We start from the raw sequence: 20757 nt of genomic DNA on the forward strand, positions 1-20757 counted from the left end.
AACTTGTAAAAACAATTTTTGGATAAATTAAGAATTAGAATCAAGAGAAGACCAACACAGTAAAAGAGTCTGTCGCCAATTTTAATGAAAGTATCCTCAGGAAAAAAATTTTTTTTTAACACTCTGGGTTGTATTTTTAGCTGTTTAACTAGTTAATGACATAGGGAAATCAATATAGAGCACCTAGTGCATTCGGAAGACAACTGACCCCATGCAGCTCCAGCACTGTGGAACAGCCTCACTGTTGAGATTAGCCTGAAACTAAAATTTCAGGTTCAGAGAAGAGTAAAAATGTGGATCTTCCCAGCCCTTTAGATAGTGGTATGGGATTGGCTTACATTTCAGGGCCTGGTGGTTTGTGTCTGCTTGCTGTACGAGCTTGGCTTTAGGAATGAGGACTTGACTGAACTCTTGGGTTTGGGGAGAGGGCTTTGATGAGCTTTGTTAAGGTCACGCAGAAGTGCAATTGCTGGATTTTGCTTCCCTGCTTTTTTTTTTTTAAACTGTTAGTTGCTTATGTCTTTGAGATTTGTTTTATTTGATCAAGTCTCTTCTGGTGATTTGAGTTTTGTGTTTGTATTCTACTTTGGGTGTTTTTTTTGGGTTTTTTTTTTAATTAAATTTCAAAAAACAGATAAACAGTTTATAAAAAAGTTGATTAAATAAATAAAAACGTCACCATGACTTACGCTGCTGCACGGTTTACCATCGTCCTAATCAGCTGTAGCAGGTGAGTGGCCAGCGTGGAGCAGGAATCTCGTAGCCAAAGCCTCATATCTGTTACAACCTAAAGCAAAGGTTTTGACTGTTAAATAATGGAAGACTTCAAGCCACAGGTTAGCACACAGTGCCCGGAACTAACAACAGGAACAGACCTGTTATCGCAGACTTCAGGGACATACAGCGATGTGTGGGTTCAAGGACATGCTTTGAATTTTATAAGAGACAGACAAAGCAGGGGTAAGATGAAGACAAAAAAAAAAGTGATAAAGATAGCTAAATATGGGTAGATAAGAAAGAGGTGATTTTCAAATGGATCTACCCAGCTAAGGCATAAATGTGAATCGGTTATTTACTCTTTCAGATAATAGAAGGTCTAGGGGGCACTCCATGAAGTTAGCAAGTAGCACATTTAAAAGAAAATTGGAGAACATTTTTTTCACTCCATGCACAATTAAGCTCTAGAATTTGTTGCCAGAGGATGTGGTTAGTGCAGTTCGTGTAGCTGCGTTTAAAAAAGGTTTGCATAAGTTCTTGGAGCATGGGATCTATTTAGTGTCTGGGTACTTGCCAGGTTCTTGAAGCCTGGATTGGAAAAGGATGCTGGGCTTTTATCCACTGGGAATGAGCATACTTGGCAAATTCTGGGGCATTTTAAAAACATAACTCTCCGCAGAGTGCCAAAAAAAACAGGTGAGGGGTGGTGAAAGCAGCCAGAGGGTAATGCCACAAGAAAATTTTCAGTTCCCTCCATCAACTTACTTGATCATTCCGGCTTCGCCCTGTGTGCAGCTTTCCTGCTGCCTCGCCAATCAACTCCTGAAGATTAGAGAAAAAAGAAAAAAACCATAGTAATTTATTTATGGAGCATCGGTCGTACACAGCGTTTGTGCCAAGAACTGTAGAAAAATAAAACAAAGAACCTTAACAAGATGTACGAAATAAAGGACAGGGTGGCACGGGGGTGCAAAGCAGTAGAGATGGTTACACGAAGGGAAGTTAGAAGGCCTACAAGTCATACCTGGAGACAGAACGGGCTATTGAGGAGGGATGTAGCAGCTGCAGTGTTAAGCAAACATCAGAAGTAGATGTCAGTGTAATTTGTCCCCCATCCCATCCCCCCCCAGGAGCAATTTCCTTTCTGGTTTTTTTATCACTGGCATGGCAATAGCCATAAGGTGATGCTCTGTATGAGGCTGAGGTTTCACAATCTTGCCTGTCTGGATGGTGGAACATGACGTAGGGGAGAAGCGATATGTCAGAGGAATAAAGGGGGGGGGGGGGAAAAGAGGGGAAAATTCTCTCATTCGGGTCCACCCTTCATTTCCTTGACCAGAAGATGAATATGGAGGCTACTGACTGTATGGAAATGGGTTTGCTGGTAAAGACAGGACATGTGGAATCCAGAGGTGGTGGGACAGGACCTCAGAATGAGCCCCTATGCAAATCAGGCAATACACGAAACATGGAAAAATGACACACATAAAGAGAGGGAGAGATCCGGAACAAAGGACCTCCTTCTTAGCTGAAATGAGGCTTCCTTCCTGAGTTAGGGGACACATTGAAGAACATTTTCAAAAGCCATTTACCCGGCTAAATGCCCAGTTAGCCCGGATAAACCAATTAGCTGAAAAATCCCCTAGCCCTTACCCGGCCAGAAGCTTGCGCAGGGAACAGTGCGCGGACTTTCAGAAAGGTTAAGATGTAGGCATTCCTGATATATATGGGGACAAGATGGCCACCTCTTCGGAACCACACTGAAAGAGCTCTCTCCGATTTGATATTCCTTTGTCTATTTCCTACTATTGGAATGCCACATACTAAACGAAAGGCGAAACTAATGAAGAATGTCTCTTCCTCTCCCTTGTGGGAATGCCATCAGCCCCAGATTGAGAGCTTTTTCGCGGCTCCACCATCAATGCCGCTGGATGTGAGGGCTGCTGCAGATGCAGATATGGAGCAGGCGTCAGTGCTGCTAGCCGAAGGAGTTTCAATTAGCCCTGGCACACCAATAACGTCTTCCACTCCTCATCCTGTCTCACCATTTGGTCAGGCAGTTCAGCTTTTACACCTGGACGAGAAAACGAAGATGCAGCCGACGAGAGATCCTGAATTGGAGGGCCTTGGAGCGGCATCTTCATTAATGGAGCCTAAGAGCCCTTTTCGGCCCATGGGCTTTAGGTCCCCTCAGATCGGAGGAAGGCACTACCATCCCTATGGGAGTAGGCGATGTGGACTCTAAGGTATGTTCGTTTTCTAGACCATCATCGATTAAACCTGACGGCAATACCTTGGCCTCTTTATGGAATGCCCTCGTTTCTTTGGAATCTGCGATTTCTACGTTAAATATTGCTCGATACTAACCATCGGGTATTTGTTACAGAGAATATGGTCGCTACTCATGGTGTAAAATTAGAACATCTGGAATCCCATGTAACAACTGTAGAAAATCTTCAACAAAAATTGGTTCAAGCAGAACTTGTGCATTCGAAAAAAACTGGAGAATATTGAGAATGCTTTGCAAAGTTTGAACTTATGAGTTCTTAACTTTCCATTTGTTAAATTAATTCTACCACATGAAAACGCCACCTGACGTTATGCCGGTTCTTTCTAAAATGTATTATCTGCCTTGAAACGAGGATGGTTTATCTGTAAAATCAGTCATCTGATTCCTCTTTAAATCTGACTGATATTCTTGAATCGTCTCAAGAAACTGTTATTTCTAAGAGAGCAACTCTGTTAGTTTCATTTGCCTTTACTTCAGGTAAGAACTCTGTGTTAAGGCTTTTTCTTCGTAATCGTTCGTGCTTATTTCATGGTCAGAAAATCTGGATGTATTCTGATATTTCAAGAATTACTCAAGAGTGCAGGAAAAAATTTCTTATGAGACCTGAGGTACTGTCACGGGGGGGGCTAGGTTTACGCTAACATATCCCTGTAAGTGTTAAGTGAAACATTTGAATTCAAATTATGTATTCTTTGAACCTTCACAATTACGAATGTTCCTTGGATTCCCATGCCTAAGGAACTCTTTTTTTTAGGTTCGGGTGTTTAGAATAATTGGAGGGGTAACTATAGACCAGTGAGCCCGACTTCAGTGCTGGGAAAAATAGTGGAAACTATTCTCAAGATCAAAATCGTAGAGCATATAGAAAGACATGATTTAATGGGACCCAGTCAACATGGATTTACCCAAGGGAAGTCTTGCCTAACAAATCTGCTTCATTTTTTTGAAGGGGTTAATAAACATGTGGATAAAGGTGAACCGGTAGATGTAGTGTATTTGGATTTTCAGAAGGTGTTTGACAAAGTCCCTCATGAGAGGCTTCTTCGAAAACTAAAAAGTCATGGGATAGGAGACGATGTCCTTTCGTGGATTGCAAACTGGCTAAAAGACAGGAAACAGAGTAGGATTAAATGGACAATTTTCTCAGTGGAAAAGGGTAAACAGTGGAGTGCCTCAGGGATCTGTACTTGGACCGGTGCTTTTCAATATATATATATATATGATCTGGAAAGGAATACGACGAGTGAGGTTATCAAATCTGTGGAGGATACAAAATTTTTCAGAGCAGTTAAATCACATGTGGATTGTGATACATTACAGGAGGACCTTGCAAGACTGGAAGATTGGGCATCCAAATGGCAGATGAAATTTAATGTGGACACTTGCAAAGTGTTGCATATAGGGAAAAATAACCCTTGCTGTAGTTACACGATGTTAGGTTCCATATTTGGAGCTACCATCCAGGAAAAAGATCTAGGCATCATAGTGGATAATACTTTAAAATCATCTGCTCAGTGTGCTTCAGCAGTCAAAAAAGCAAACAGAAGACTAGGAATTATTAGGAAGGGAATGGTGAATAAAACAGAAAATGTCATAATGCCTCTATATCGCTCCATGGTGAGACCGCACCTTGAATACTGTGTACAATTCTAGTCTACGCATCTCAAAAAAGATATAGTTGTGATGGAGAAGGTACAGAGAAGGGCTACCAAAATGATAAAGGGGATGGAACAGCTCCCCTATGAGGAAAGGCTGAATAGGTTAGGGCTGTTCAGCTTGGAGAAGAGACGGCTGAGGGGGGATATGATAGAGGTCTTGAAAGATTAGATGTGAACCGGTTATTTACACTTTCAAATAATAGAAGGACTAGGAGGCATTCCATGAAGTTAGCAAGTAGCACATTTAAGACTAATTGGAGAAAATTCTTTTTCACTCAACACACAATAAAGCTCTGGAATTTGTTGCCAGAGGATGTGGTTAGTGCAGTTAGTGTAGCTGGGTTCAAAAAAGGTTTGGATAAGTTCTTGGAGGAGAAGTCCATTAACGACTATTAATCAAGTTTACTTAGGGAATAGCCACTGCTATTAATTGCATCAGTAGCATGGGATCTTCTTAGTGTTTGGGTAATTGCCAGGTTCTTGTGGCCTGGTTTTGGCCTCTGTTGGAAACAGGATGCTGGGCTTGATGGACCCTTGGTTTGACCCAGCATGGCAATTTCTTATGTTCTTGGAGATTTGCTTTTTTCCTGATATCAATCGCTCACACTACACTTGCTCCCCATGGTTTCCTTTATGTGGAGATAAATATGTATAAGTGGTTTCACCTTGATTTTATCTTTTACATGTAAGGGTTTTTCGTTTGTTTATCTCCTTGTTTCTGTACAAGAGGATTCTTGTGTTTATTCTAAAACTCATTAAAAAAAAAAAAAAGATGCAGGCATGCCTAGGAGGGGAGAAGGAAACCGCACAAGTACATTTCCAAACCTAGGAGCAGCATGACCAAGGGAAGAGGCACCTGCAGAGAGAGCAGAGCCTGAGGGTAAAAGCTGCCCACAGGATTTGCAGCAACACAGGCAGACGTGAAATCTGCCCCCTGTTATTTCTGGAGCAGAGCTTCCAGCGGACCAAGGGGCACGGCACCTTTAGCAACAGAGCAGAATCACCTCAGCCGTGCTCAGAGATACAGAACACACGGAAGCTTTAGCATATTAAGTATTCGGTCTTAAGTTATAAAGGGAAAAAGGCTGTGCAAAACTGGAACCACAAAATGAAGCAAAAATCCTAGTTACACAAGTTTTAAAAATAAAATTGTGTGTGTTGTGTCGAGCACGTATCACAGCCCCACCCAAAGGGGGTTACAGATAGTGATCAGAAGGAACTGGCGGGGGCTCCGTACCTTTAGCCTGCGTTCGTTAGCTGTGTGAATATCCTCATCGCCTTTAGCTACCACAAAGCTTCCTTTGGACCATTCCTCTGAGATCTGCAAGCAAACACATGGCCTCAGTTTTCTGGAAAAACCGGGCATACGACGGATGGAAAACAAGCAACAGTTCAAAGAGAGTGTGGTCTTAGCCACAATGCATCTGTGGCAGATTTGCATAAGGACTCACGACTACCTTTGTTGCACGGCACTGGTAGGATAACTAAGTGTGCATACTAGAGAGGCAGTGCCAGGTCCTACTTGTACTGAGGCACCATTTACCCGACAGAAAGAGAATAACCTATTCATGAACAAAAGAAAAAAATCCACCTTTTGTAGTTTGATTATCTGTCCGCTAGCACACTTGCAGCCTCTCTGTCTTCACTCTCCTTCAACAACTTGACAAACTGAGAATATACTGTGCAGGGGGGGGGGAAAGAGATGCGCCAAATCTTCTTAGAGATGGAGCCCTTCAGTGCTGCTTTTATACCTGCAGGGGGCACTCAAAACTATATTCAATACTTAGCTCTCCCTGGCACCTAAAAGGCATCCCACTTCTAGCTACAAACAATATTAGTACCGACAATCCCTTGTCCAATAATAATTATTTTTCAACAAAACAAGAGAACAGTGCTGCTTTGCTCACCAATTCACCATTCCTTACACATCATCATATTAAATTAAATAATTTTATTTCCAAATTTCTTCTTTCACAATGTTTTCACTTATTTAAATACACCATTCATACCTCATTCACACAACCACATACCACTAAAAATATACACTAGTATTTTTTATATACATAAAAACCCACTCTTTTTTCATACCCACGAATGTGCAAACACCCACCCCAACGTTTCAAGATCCCTTTTCTTTTTTTCTTCACAAAAGTTCAAAAACTCAGTGCATCAAGATTATTATTGCAACAATCCTTGTTTCAAAAGATCAATTACAGAAGATACAAAATTGAAACAACAATTTTGCATCTTCCACCATTAGGAACTGAGTTGGCCTTTTGAAATAAGGACTGGGTCTTTAAAATCACAATTTTTTATCTTCTATCAACAAGGCTACTGTCTCAAGGTTGGAGGCCCATGCAGGAATTCTCACCATCCATGGTGGGGGACAGAGCAGCCATACCTTGCCGAGTCCGGTGACTATCTGTTCCAGTTCCACACTGGTGATCAGGCCTGCTTTTTCCAGAGCCTTGGCGTAGGCTCTGCTTCCTTGAATGTCAGCTGCCCACATGCGTTGGTCCGTGGCAATGGAGGAGTTGAACATCTCCATGATGGGATCTGTGTCACCTACAAACCTTCCACCCCATAGTTTGTCTCCCTGAGCAATGGGGAGGGTAAAAAAAAAACCAAAACACAAAAAACCACAAGGTGAAAATATGTTCACAGGAAAACTGCAAAAGCAAAACATGCAGAGCCCATCACCACAACAATGAAACAGACTGTGTGCTGGATTAGCTTCTGCGACCCAGCTGGGTCACAAGGTTGGCGACCTTACCAGGGTAAGAAAGGAGCAACTGTGGGGGCAGGTTTATGACTTGGCTGGTTAGGGCTGATTTTTGGTGCTAACCAGGCAGACAACCCCAGCCACATAAAAGCTATTCTAAAAAAATGTGGCTAACTGGATTTAGAGAACATTTTCAGCCGAAAAGCTAGCTGATTAGATTAGGTGAAAAATCACCCAAAGGTAAGATGTTAAAATTAACTTAGTTATCTTATCTGCTTAGCAAATCTTGGTAAGTTGGAATACCCACACCTCCCCAGACAGGAGGGAGCAGATCATAGATCAGGCAAGACCTGTGACATCACAGTAGGAGGGATAAAAAATTCGGTAGACCGGATGAACCAAAGGAAAATTGGTCCTTACCTGCTAATTTTCGTTCCTGTGGTACCACGGATCAGTCCAGACTGCTGGGTTATGCCTCCCTTCCAGCAGATGGAGACAGAAAAAACCTTGAAGGGCATCCCCTCTTGGTACGTTGTGCCACCTGCGATACTTACATAAGAACATGCTATACTGGGTCAGACCAAGGGTCCATCAAGCCCAGCATCCTGTTTCCAACAGTGGCCAATCCAGGCCATAAGTACCTGGCAAGTACCCAAAAACTAAGTCTATTCCTTGTTACCATTGCTAATGGCAGTGGCTATTCTCTAAGTGAACTTAATAGCAGGTAATGGACTTCTCCTCCAAGACCTTATCCAATCCTTTTTTAAACACAGCTATACTAACTGCACTAACCACATCCTCTGGCAACAAATTCCAGAGTTTAATTGTGCGTTGAGTAAAAAAGAACTTTCTCCAATTAGTTTTAAATGTGCCCCATGCTAACTTCATGGAGTGCCCCCTAGTCTTTCTACTATCCGAAAGAGTAAATAACCGATTCACATCTACCTATTCTAGACCTCTCATGATTTTAAACATCTCTATCATATCCCCCCTCAGCCGTCTCTTCTCCAAGCTGAAAAGTCCTAACCTCTTTAGTCTTTCCTCATAGGTGAGCTGTTTTATTCCCCTTATTTTGGTAGCTCTTCTCTGAACCTTCTCCATCACAACTATATCTTTTTTGAGATGCGGCGACCAGAATTGTACAGAGTATTCAAGGTGCGGTCTCACCATGGAGCGATACAGAGGCATTATGACATTTTCCGTTTTATTCACCATTCCCTTTCTAATAATTCCCAACATTCTGTTTGCTTTTTTGATTGCTGCAGCACACTGAGCTGATGATTTCAATCTATTATCCACTATGACACCTAGATCTCTTTCTTGGGTTGTAGCACCTAATATGGAACCCAACATTGTGTAATTATAGCATGGGTTATTTTTCCCTATATGCATCACCTTGCACTTATCCACATTAAATTTCATCTGCCATTTGGTTGCCCAATTTTCCAGTCTCACAAGGTCTTCCTGCAATTTATCACAATCTGCTTGTGGTTTAACTACTCTGAACAATTTTGTGTCATCTGCAAATTTGATTATCTCACTCGTCTTATTTCTTTCCAGATCATTTATAAATATATTAAAAAGTAAGGGTCCCAATACAGATCCCTGAGGCACTCCACTGTCCACTCCCTTCCACTGAGAAAATTGCCCATTTAATCCTACTCTGTTTCCTGTCTTTTAGCCAGTTTGCAATCCAGAAAAGGACATCGCCACCTATCCCATGACTTTTTACTTTTCCTAGAAGCCTCTCATGAGGAACTTTGTCAAAAGCCTTCTGAAAATCCAAGTATACTACATCTACCGGTTCACCTTTATCCACATGTTTATTAACTCCTTCAAAAAAGTGAAGCAGATTTGTCAGGCAAGACTTGCCCTGGGTAAAGCCATGCTGACTTTGTACCATTAAACCATGTCTTTCTATATGTTCTGTGATTTTGATGTTTAGAACACTTTCCACTATTTTTCCTGGCACTGAAGTCAGGCTAACCGGTCTGTAGATTCCCAGATCGCCCCTGGAGCCCTTTTTAAATATTGGGGTTACATTTGCTATTCTCCAGTCTTCAGGAGAATGGATGATTTTAATGATAGGTTACAAATTTTTACTAATAGGTCTGAAATTTCATTTTTAGTTCCTTCAGAAATTTAAAAGCTGCTCTATCTCCTTTTTAAAGGTTAGTGCCAGCAGTCTGGTTCCACCCTGGTTAAGGTGGAGCCCATCCCTTCAGAAGAGACTTCAGTATTAACAATACCATAGCATAATAACAAATTTCAAACCAACGGCTCGATGAAACTGGATAAGTAGAACCTCAACTATGTACATATCAGGAGTACTCTGAAAACTGCAATCATATTCGTAATCTTCTTCCAGATCTAAATGAGAGAGATTGCTGCGAATAAAAGGAAAAAACTGAGTGCTCAATGCAGACCACTCCCCTGATGGGCGGGCGTCTGGACTGATCCGTGATACTACAGTAACGAAAATTAGCAAGTAAGAACCAATTTTCCTTTCCCTTTATGTACCCGGATCAGTCCAGACTGTTGGGATGTATCTAAGCTTCCCTAAATGGGGTGGGACCTAGAGAGTCCCGCTCGAAGGCCACTGCTCCCAAAACTGTCGACCTACGGTGCCCAGACATCTAGACGGTAATGCTTAGCAAAGGTGTGCAGAAACTTCCAAATTGCTGCCCTGCAAATTTCTTGTAGTGAAACGAACTGGCTCTCTGCCCAGGAAGTTGCTTGTGACCGGATCGAATGAGCTTTGAGAGACTGTCCAGAACCGGCCGCCCACAGCAAATATACGCAGACGCGATATCCTCCTTCAACCACCGGGCAATGGTCGCCTTATGCCCCTTCTTGGGACCACTCCATAGAACAAAGATGATCTGAAACCCTAAACTCATTGGTGACCTCCAGGTAACGTAAGAGAACCCGCCTCACATCCAACCGCCTCAAATTCTCGAGCATGAGGAGTATCTCGATCCAAACCTGGGAATGCCGGTAATTCCACCAACTGGTTTATTTATTTAAGAGTTTTTATATACCATCATTAAGTTATTCACCATCACAAAGGTTTACAATAGTTCACCTATATAAAAAAATATGGGTCGTACATTACATAGGTGGTGCCATTAGTATTCGGTAACAAAAAGGCGTTTGTGGGATTGAGTGTTTCATAGTAATGTGACCTGAAGATTGCTTACAGTTAAAAAGGTTGGATTAATATTTACAGTAAGGACTACCTTCAGAAGAAAGGATGGCACTGTCCAAAGTGACACCCCAGAATCAGGAAAATGCAGAAAAGGTTCTCGGCAGGAAAGGGCCTGAATCTCAGAGAGCCTCCTGGTGGAGCAGATAGCCACCAAAAACACAGTCTTGAGGGATAAATCCTTCAAAGTAGCACTCTTGAGAGGTTCAAATGGAAGTTTACACAATACCTGGAGCACCAAATTCAGACTCCATGAAGGACAAACAGCACGGACTGGAGGGTTTAAGTGCTTCACTCCTCTGAGAAAGCATACTACATCAGGGTAACTTTACCGCAAAGACAGCCCAAGGTGGAAACTTGCACCCAGAGGGAACTATAGGATAATCCCTTGCCTAGACCCTCTTGTAAAACGGGCCAAGATGTGTGGTATTGAAGCGCGACAAGGAAGGATCCCTTGCACGCCACAACACGAATCAAAGACTTTCCACACCCTGACATAGGTGAGAGAAGTAGAAGTTTTCCATGCCCGTAATAGAGTAGAGATGACAGCATCAGGATAGCCCTACTTCCTTAATTGCCTCCTCTCATAAGCCAAGCCGCTAGACAAAAGTGAGCTAACTGGTCGAAAAATACTGGACCCTGATGCAGAAGGTTCGGAAGATGACTCAGGCGCAGTGGACCGTCCATTGCCAGGTTGTCTAAGTCTGCAAACCATGGCCTCCAGGGCCACTCTGGAGCAATGAGGATAACTTTTCCCAGATGAACTTCTATTTTTCTGAGAATCTTTCCCACGAACGGCCATGGAGGAAACACGTAGAGCAGAGCATCGTGGGACCAAGGAAGTACAAGGGCATCCACTCCTTCTGCTCCATGCTCCCTTCTGCGACTGAAGAATCTTGGGGCCTTCACATTTGCTCGAGTTGCCATCAAGTCCAAGTGGGGAGTGCCCCATCGACAAGAGAGGAGAGCCATTGCCTCCGCAGACAATTCCCACTCTCTGGGATCCAGGCGCTGACGGCTCAGGAAATCCGCTTGGACGTTGTCGACCCCGGCTATGTGAGGTCACCAACCGAGCAAGATGGTGCTCCGCCCAAGCCATCAACTTGTCTGCCTCCAAGGCTACTGGATGACTCTTCGTTCCCTCTTGATGGTTGATGTACACTACAGTCATTGCATTGTCAGACAAGATATGCTCAGCTTGATGGTGGATGAGAGGAAGAAATTTCCGCAATGCAAAACCCATCACTCTCGTTTCAAGCGATTGATGGACCATTGCGCTTCCTAGTGCGACCACTGGCCCTGGGTTGACTGAGATTGGCAAACTGTGCCCCACCCCGAGAGGCTGGCTTCTGTCATCACAATCACCCACCGAGGCACCTACAAGTCCACTCCGTGCTGCAAGTGATCAAGGACCAGCCACCAGCAGACTGCCCCTGGCGGGCTCCAGGAGGGGCAAGGGGATCTGGAAATCCTCTGACATTGGATCCTAACGGGAAAGCAAAGCCCTCTGCAAAGGTCTCATATGAGTGATGCCATAGAACCAAGAACCTGCAAGTTATCCCAGACCTTGGGCATTGGCAGGGACAAGAGACTAACTTGAGACGTCAGCTTGGTAATCCGATCTTACATGAGGAAGAATTTGCTGACTCGGGTGTCGAACTGCGCTCCCAAAAAATCCAGGACCTAGGAAGGGATCAGGTGGCTCTTGGCATGATTAATGATCCAACCGAAAGATTGGAGGTGATGCAACACCTTGTGGATCGCCCCCTGCAAAGGTCTTCTGACTTTACCCGAATGAGCCAGTCATCCAAATATGGGTGAACCAGCATCCCCTCCCACCGGAGAGCTGCCGCTACCACCACCACCACCTTGGTGAAGATGTGGGGGGGCCGTCGCCAAACTGAACAGGAGTGCCCAAAATGGATAATGCCTCCCAAGAACCATGAAGTGCAGGAACCATTGATGATCTTTGCAGATTCCTATGTGCAGATATGCCTCCGTTAAGTCCAGTGAAGCCAAAAACTCTCCTCTGCGCATGGCCGCGATGATGGAGCGCAGATTTTCCATCCGAAAGGGAGGCACTCTGAGGGCTTTGTTCACCTTCTTCAGGTCTAGTATCAGCCAGAAAGAGCCTTCCTTCTTGAGGACCACGAAATAGAGTATCTGCTGGTCCCGAATTCGACTGGGGGACAGGGACAATGGCTCCAAGATCTTCCAGCCGACGGAGGGTCTGACTCACAATCCGCTTCTTCCCTGGAAAACCTCAGGGAGACACCAAAAACAGGTCCTGAAGAGGACGAGCAAAATGTAAAGCGTAACCATGTTCTATGATGTTTAGAACCCACTGTTCTGACATTATCTTGACCCATTCCTCGTGAAACAGGGAGAGCCATCCCCTTATCGCTGGGAAGGAGGAATGGGTCAGCGTTATCTCATTGGGAGGACTTAGCACCCGAGGAGCCTCCATCACGGGTAGACCTACACCCGCGAAAGGAATAAACCCAAGCCTGGGACCTTGCCGAGGGCTGCCGCTGTCCAACGGTAGGTGCCCTGCCCTGATGAAAATGGCGTTGACCACGAAAAACGAGAACGGGATGGGCCAAAACTCCTGGGGACCCTAGGCTGATCTTCAGGCAGCTTACATATCTTATTGTCCCCCAAGGACTTGATAAGCTGCTCTAAGTCGTCCCCAAAAAGGAACTTCCCCTTGAAAGGAAGTGCCCCCAACTGAGACTTGGAAGAGACATCGGCAGACCAGTTGCGGAGCCATAGAAGCCTCCTGGCCGAAACCGCGGAGACCATTGTTCGGGACAAGGTATGGAGGAGATCATACAAGGCATCCGCGCCATATGCCACAGCCGCCTCCAAGCGCTCCGCCTGCTCCATTTCCTAAGGGAACAGATTCTTCGCACTCAGAAGCTGTTGGACCAGATGTAGGCTAGCTCGCTGCATCAGGCTACTGCATACTGCCGCCCTGACACCGTGCATCGATACCTCGAAAATCCTCTTAAGAAGGACTTTGAGTTTTCTGTCCTGGAGATCCTTCAGAGCCACAGCTCCTGCCACAAGAATAGTGGTTCTCTTCGTGACAGCCGACACAGAAGTGTCCACCTTCAGAATCTTGAGAAGCTCTAAGGACTCTTCAGGCAAAGGATAGAGCTTATCCATGGCTCTTCCGACCCACAGACCCGCCTCCGGAGTATCCCACTCCCAGAACATCAATTGTAAAAGGTGGAAGGGAAAAGTCCTAGCCGGAGCCCGAAGACCGGATAGGATCCACTGTCGAGACCTGTACACTCCGGGGAGGCCGGGATCCCCAGCTCGGCCAGGACATGAGGGATCATTGGATCAAGATCATCCCTCCGAAAGAACCAAAGCACCTGCGGGTCATCACTCTCTTATGGCACGGACCTATCAGGATCATTGTCCCGAACTGAATGGGGAAAGTCTGAGGCCGCCAGGTCCAGCGGATCCATGGCTGGGGGTTATGGTGGATCCAAGGCTCCGTTTCGCACCACATGGATACAATTGGCCTCCTGAGCCTCTAATACCCTGGGGACCTTCAGAGGAGGAGGGTCCATCAACAGCGGCCCCCCCCCCTCGAATCCCCCTGCTGTGAAAGGCTTGCCACATAGGTTTTGTGCATTAAAAGCACAAAGACCACTGAAAAAGGATGCTGGTCCTTTAAGTCTCCCCCCCCCCTGAGGGGGGTCCTCCGAAAGCTAGGAGAAGTCGGCCTTGAGGCCAGAGGACTCTCAGGGCTCAAATTGGGTGGGGAAAGAGGTGGAGGAAAATCCCCACCCCCCTGCAAGCTGATCCTGATCCTCTGCGGGCAGCAAGGGATTCAAAATGGCCGCCATTCCCGCGCTCTGCAGGATCGGAGGAAGCTGACCCTCGCGAACGGGCCGCTGCACACCCGCACCGCCAGCCCTAGCAGACCCCCTCTCCGCTGCACCCCCCATCACTCCTGACAGGCCCTCCCCCCCCCCCGGGAAGTCATCAGGAGCAGAGGCATCCCTGCAGGCCGACCAGTGGGACACTTGCGGCATGGCTCGGCGAGCGTGTGAGCGAGGGAACCAAAAGGAATTACCTCCGGAAAACGATTGGTACTTTTTTTTTTTGGAAAAGGTCTCAGAGGAATGTAACTTCTCTGGGTAGGGGAGGGACCGGACCACCAGTGTGCACCCGAAAAACCAACAGTCACCGGGTCCAGGAACAGGAGCGATCAGGGTCACTAACCCCTAGCCCTGCAGGTAACCAGGGGGGGGGGGGGGATGGTCCCACTAGGACCTGCCAACCCCCTGGGAGGAATCATACTCCTACCTCTTTTCCTTGCTTTTGTTCTTTTTTTTTTTTTTGACCGAGCTGAAGTTATCTACTTCTTCTATTTTATTTTTTAAAGAATGGTCCTAAAGGATCAGGACTGCAGGTTCTGCTACCTTCATCTGCTGGAGACAGAGAAATACTGAAGGATCGCAGGTGGCACACTGTACCAAGAGGGGGGTGCCCTTCAAGTTTTCCTCTGTCTCCATCTACTGGAAGGGAGGCATAACCCAGCAGTCTGGACTGATCCGGGTACGTACAAGAAAATGGTCTTTTTCCGCTATCACCTTCTATGTCTCTGTAACAAGGACAGCAGCAGTACAGACTCCCACCCCCCACCCCCTCCTACTGGATGAAATGTGCGTGGGATCACCTAGATCATCTAGTGCACCAAGTCACAACTTGTTTTTCTTAAAACTGGAACTTTTTTGCACTAAAGCATGAACCAAAGTCCACTAGTTCATTTGCCAAAAGCCATGCAGTGGCCCTTAGATATCTGTGATGTACAGGTTCACACAGGTTGGATCAGCATAGCCAAAGCTCTGTGCTTAATACACTGGATATCTTGCTGGTGCTGAACACATGATGGGGGGGGGGGGGGGGGGGGGGGGCTAGCAAGGATCAATCTACTAAACAGCACACCGCTTGGGCTTAATTTGAACTAGATATGTGGCAAGCACAAGGTAAGGGAGCTCTGGCTCAATCATGATGATTTCACACTGGTTTGGCCACTCAGGAAACGCACAATACACGATTTGGTTTGTATTTTGTGATCTCATCTAGCAATTCACAGAACAGACTGTGGTTTCAGGAGGGGGCTTCTTTTTAGCACGGAGGGAGCTATCCAACCTACAGTTCCTAACATGGGTGTACACAGGTCTTAAGGCATTACCATCGGATCTCCCAACCCTTCTGTCCTTTGCTTCAAGGACAGCCCGCCACCCTCTCCCAGTTGTTGCTCAATCCTTGTATTGACAGCAAAACAAGTCCATACAGCATTTTTTGTTACTCTGACCCCTCTTTTATCCATTTCATAACTTTCTGTCCATATCAGACCCCTGTACCTTTCCATCTTATTGTGCAAATAACACATTTGCTAAAAAAGGTTAGCGATCCCAGAACTGTAATTCAGATTGCATCAGTTCCCACTGCAGGCACGAGTTGTTTGCTCAGATATCACAGGAGACTTGGGTAAACAATTCTCAGGATTCACCTCCAGGGTACTCTAGGCTCGTGCAGAAGGTAGAAACGTTCTGGGGGTAGTAGCTTTCCCCGCTCTTCCCCCACTGCCACCCCATCCATCCCCTTCCCCCACAAAGGGGGAAGGGGATGGATGGGAAAGATAGTCCTTTCTTCTGGCAATGGCGCAATGCCATACATTCCATGACGACTATGGAATCTATGGCAGAAAGGACTATCTTCCCCACGCCACACCAACAGAATGGATCGCCTTCCTTGGGCTAGAAATTTCCTGACCAGTATACTATCTTCCGATTTCTTACAGTATGTGGTGAGGCCTACTTATAGTTTATTATTCTTTATATACCGACATATCGGGGTTCCATCATATCGGTTTACAATAAACATAAGAAGCAAGAATAACACATACAATCATTAAAAAATAATATATAAATCCATAGTAAAATAACAATAAATAAGTACTAAAATTCTAATGCTAAAATTCTAATGCTAAAACTATAATAAGTACTTCAATTACCCCTCCCCTGCAAATTTTTTACAAGTAATGGATGGAATAAGATGCATTTTGAAAGCTAGGGTTGGGGAAACAAACGCTCTGTGAAAGAATTTAAACAGCATCTCTCTGATGGCACTATTAGATGAGACGCCAGGGAGATTTTGAAAGCAGAGTGGAAGTGGATTACTGTCCATAGGGAAGTCGCCATCCTGCTTCCATCGTTCCCACAAGGTGGCGACCCAATCTGTCTTTGATATCTTCCGTAAAGCCTTATATAATAGGGATGTAGAAAGTGTTTGCCTCTTCAGTTCTATCAATGGTACATGTCTGCAGACTCGCTGAGGACAGATCGAACATAATGACTTATCTGCAAGTAGGAGAATATATCCTGAGGGAGGAGGGCATAACTATCTTGCAATGCGGGAAAAGGCAACATGCGCCCCTCTGGTGACAAAGCTTATAAAGGTGGAAAATGCCCTTCCTCTGCCAAGAAATCACTAATCATTTTATTCCCTCATGGATGCAGAATGGGGAAAAAAAGCCTTAATAAACAAGATTTTATGTTTTGATTTATTCAGGAAATGCATTTTTAGCTCCTGAGTTCCTGGTTAGACCATCAGAAAAAAAAATTTTTTAAAATCCAATCCCACCTTGAAACAATAATTAAAAAAAAAAATAATCTAATGAAAAATGGAGACCTTGGTACAATTATAGTACAGGACAATTCTGCACATACTGGCAGATTACAACATATCATTCATGAACAGAGTTAATAAAATGAATGTCACTGACCTCAGATGCCATTTCAGGTTAACTTTTAAATTAAAAAAACACAAGCCTTTGACACCTGAAAAATAAGAAGTTGAAGTTTTAGTCATATGAAAGCCAAACACCACAAGTTCCTTACAGCACTGCTATGATATACCCCAGTGTATTTTTCCTTTAACAATTAGTGCATTCAAAAAAAATAGTACTACTGGTCATACACTATGCTGGACTGAGACACATAAGCCAATCCCTACACTCCTTAAAGCTCATATTCTAGTTAAGACAGACAAGATACATAGACAAAACAAACAAATAAGAGGTTTTGTGTTAAAAAGCAAGGCCAGGATTGGGAAGAACTAAAGCAGGTCAGAATCATTTGCTAAACCCAATAATTTTAGCCTTTTTAAAGACCTCATCACCTGCCATCTTCCATATGAAGGCTGGCAACTCTAGTGCACCAGTGCTCAGCTACCGTTTACTTCACTCATGTTTCTAGATATTGACCAATTTTCTGATGTTAACATTTTGTAGGTTTCCCCTTTTTTCCTACCCTTTTATTTTACTTATTTTACCAATACACATAAAATTGTCAAGCCAATAAAGTTACTCGAATCTGAATCTCATTTTCTTTTTGCCCAGGTCTCCGTTTAGTGATCTTCCGCCTCCCCTCCTCTCACGCATACACCCTTTCATCTGACAGCCGATTCTTCCGTAGCACCGCTTTTCCACTGGAAAGCACAACCCGCCACGAAGACCCCATATTTCCATGCTAAGGCAACAGATGACGATTTCAAAGCAAACATTCCGGGGGGAAGAGAGGAACCCGAAAGCCAGATACACCTGCATACCCACCTGCCGCGGTTGTCTCTCTGTTATCTGCCCTCAGACTTTTGAAGCCAGCGAGCCACCTCCCGTCCCAGCCCCACCCCGCCCCCTTCCCATTGGCCACTCAGGCCTTGACTTCCAGGGTCAACTCGTTGTCCTCATCTCTTGCAACACCTGGGCAAGTCTAGGATTCAGGGCGGCGTTGCCAATTTAGAGACTTTAGTAGCTCGCTGTGGTCAATTTTTGAGCCCGATGGAAGTTTTAGAACTGTGAATACCGCAGGGACCCAGTTGAGCTATTTTAAAACACATTTTTTTTTCTTTTAGCTGTAGATCTGACGACTTTCTCACCGCTCTAACCCTCCCACCCGTTTTCCTGCAGCCTGGACAGGTTCCGAAAGAGGTGAAGCCTCTGCTGGCCACAGGGGTTGATTTTTGCAAGGCTCCGCCCACTTTGCCTTCCGACGACGTAATCTCTTGCAGCCCACCAATCACATGTGAGCCCGCCTTAAAATAAAGAGAAACAGCCAATGGGCAAGCGCTGCGACCTGGAAGTTTAAAAGCAAGCGTAGAGAGAGCCGGAAGAGGAAGTGTGTCGCGCCGGCAATGGAGGGGGTTGGGTGAGTTACTAGAGCAGGCAAGATGAGCCTGTGGGTGGGAAAGGGATGCGGGAGTTTAGTACCGAGTGTGTGCTGGCCGGCGTCGCCGTTTTTAGCAGGGTTTCTATGGGGTGAGGCCATAGTAGAGCGTGAACGGTGAGAGCAGGGGAGCGCCTGGGTCGGTGGCTAAGATTGCTGCCTGCTGCTGGAGCTCCTGAGAGGTGGCCGGGCCGGAGGCTGGTAATACAGTTCCCGTGCTGGCCTGCTGAGGCTTCGGTGTGAGGGGGAAGAGAGGCGTACTAGGCCACTCGTGGAAACAGCTTGTCGGAGGACGGGGTGCCGCTGTAAGCCGGGGAAGGATTGGCAAATGTTCCGGGTTTAGGCATAGGCAGCTGCCTAGGGCGCCAAATAGCAGGACCAAAGAGGAGCCTGTTTCTGCTTGCTGTAGGGCCATATACCGGCACCGCTTCAAAGGGTTGCCACAATCTTAAATCTGTCCATGGTTGGCTGCAAGGCCAAGAACATTTTTCATGGTGATGCTAGCGACTTGGGGAGGGTGCATTCAAGGTGCCGATGCAATAAAGTGTGCAGTTGGATGCACATTTTGGACGGGCTAGACTAACACCCGATGCAATAAGGAGATTAGTGAGTCCAAAATGTACGCCAAACCAACGGGCCAATACAGTAAAATCTGCGGGAGAGCCGGTGCTCTGAGGCGAGCACCTGCTCTTCCAACGTGCGCCCAGGCCACTCTCCTGGGCGCTCAATCGAGTATGCAAATGAGGGCCCACGGTAAAAGGAGGCACTAGGGACACTAGCGCGTCCCTAGCGTCTCCTTTTTGACAGGCGCGGCAGCTGTCAGTGGGTTTGACAGCCGACGCTTAATTTTACTGGCATCGGTTCTCAAATCCACTGACAGCCATGGGTTTGGAAAACGGCCACTGGCATAAATGAGTGTCCATCTTCCCACCTGCAGGCCACAGGCCGATTTAAAATATATATATATATTTTAATTTTGGGGCCACCGACTTAATATCGCTTCGCCAGAGTGCACTGTACTGTTTCGGCCTGCAAATGCGTAGCCGATAGTGCGGCTATTTAGTTATTATCTCCCAATGCAAAAAATTGCGGGGCGTTCCCCCACTCCCCCCAAATTTTGTGGCAAATTTAACTCCAGCAACAGAGGTGGTGTTAAGTCAATCATGAGAAATTTAAAAATACTGTCCTCTGTGGTTCCTCCTTAGTATAGTTGTGACACTTGAGTCTACAGCTTGGTGTTTAAAAATAAAAGCATAATGTAATAGCTTGATGTAAAAAAAAAATTCTGGACGCACAATAGCAAGGGGGGTGAAATCTGCCTGAAGAGGGATAAACAGATGCGTGCTTGATGCATTTGAGCTCTAGGGATGCCCAAGTCCCTAGCGAATCCTTTTTAACCCAACACCTCATTTTAATACTGTTTTATCACAGATCATCGGCTTAGGTTTGAGGGAGGGTGGGAAGGAGACTTTAAATCCTCCTCCACAGATCCATGTCATTCACCATATCTGAAATTTGGAAAATAGTGTCACATATGCTGAAGTCAAAGTAATAATCCACAGTCAAAAATAGAATAACAGAAAAGCAGACTTCCACTTGCTGCTTTTCAGAAACATTTAGATATGTTGGGTTTTTTTGGAAGCTCTAATCCAGGGGTAGGCAACACTGATACTGGAGTCTGGCAAGCAAGTCTAGTTTTCTGGATATCAGCAATGAATATTCATGAGGTATTTCCTTTTCATAACCCCATATTAGTCCAGACAAGTGGGGTTTATGCATCCCTACCAGCAGATGGAGGCAGAGAACAAAACTTTGAGGCACTGCTACATAACCAAGAGTGCCACCTGCAGTCCCTCAGTATTTCTCTGTCTCCAGCAGATGGTAGAGGGGCAGATCTGCAGTCTGGAGTTTCAAAA

The 20757-nt window shown here is 45.3% G+C and overlaps 2 protein-coding genes across 12 annotated transcripts in view; one reads left to right on the top strand and one right to left on the bottom strand.

The window, feature by feature from the left end:
- The window catches only part of ASL (argininosuccinate lyase), a 49375-nt gene extending 30751 nt beyond the window's left edge, over positions 1 to 18624 (bottom strand). The window contains exons 1-6 of the mRNA XM_029612299.1: positions 18232 to 18624; positions 17404 to 17458; positions 7067 to 7261; positions 5903 to 5986; positions 1483 to 1539; positions 690 to 787 (exon numbers count right to left, since the gene is read on the bottom strand). Of these exons, the coding sequence (XP_029468159.1) occupies positions 690 to 787; positions 1483 to 1539; positions 5903 to 5986; positions 7067 to 7261; positions 17404 to 17415 (446 nt within the window). The 5' untranslated portion in view covers positions 17416 to 17458; positions 18232 to 18624. The remainder of the gene's footprint in view (positions 1 to 689; positions 788 to 1482; positions 1540 to 5902; positions 5987 to 7066; positions 7262 to 17403; positions 17459 to 18231) is intronic.
- A 132-nt stretch (positions 18625 to 18756) lies between these two features.
- Positions 18757 to 20757, top strand: part of CRCP (CGRP receptor component) — a 69446-nt gene continuing 67445 nt past the window's right edge. For 2 of the 11 annotated variants that reach the window (XM_029612912.1, XM_029612917.1), the window contains exon 1: positions 18757 to 18823. In XM_029612912.1, the coding sequence (XP_029468772.1) occupies positions 18810 to 18823 (14 nt within the window). In that variant the 5' untranslated portion in view covers positions 18757 to 18809. Of the gene's footprint in view, positions 18824 to 18877; positions 18959 to 20547; positions 20569 to 20757 lie in introns of those variants that run through there. The other 9 variants (XM_029612921.1, XM_029612919.1, XM_029612924.1 and 6 more) reach the window with 9 other exon arrangements.

This window comes from Rhinatrema bivittatum, chromosome 8, assembly GCF_901001135.1.
Source record: "Rhinatrema bivittatum chromosome 8, aRhiBiv1.1, whole genome shotgun sequence".
In the NCBI taxonomy this organism is placed as follows: Eukaryota; Metazoa; Chordata; class Amphibia; order Gymnophiona; family Rhinatrematidae; genus Rhinatrema; species Rhinatrema bivittatum.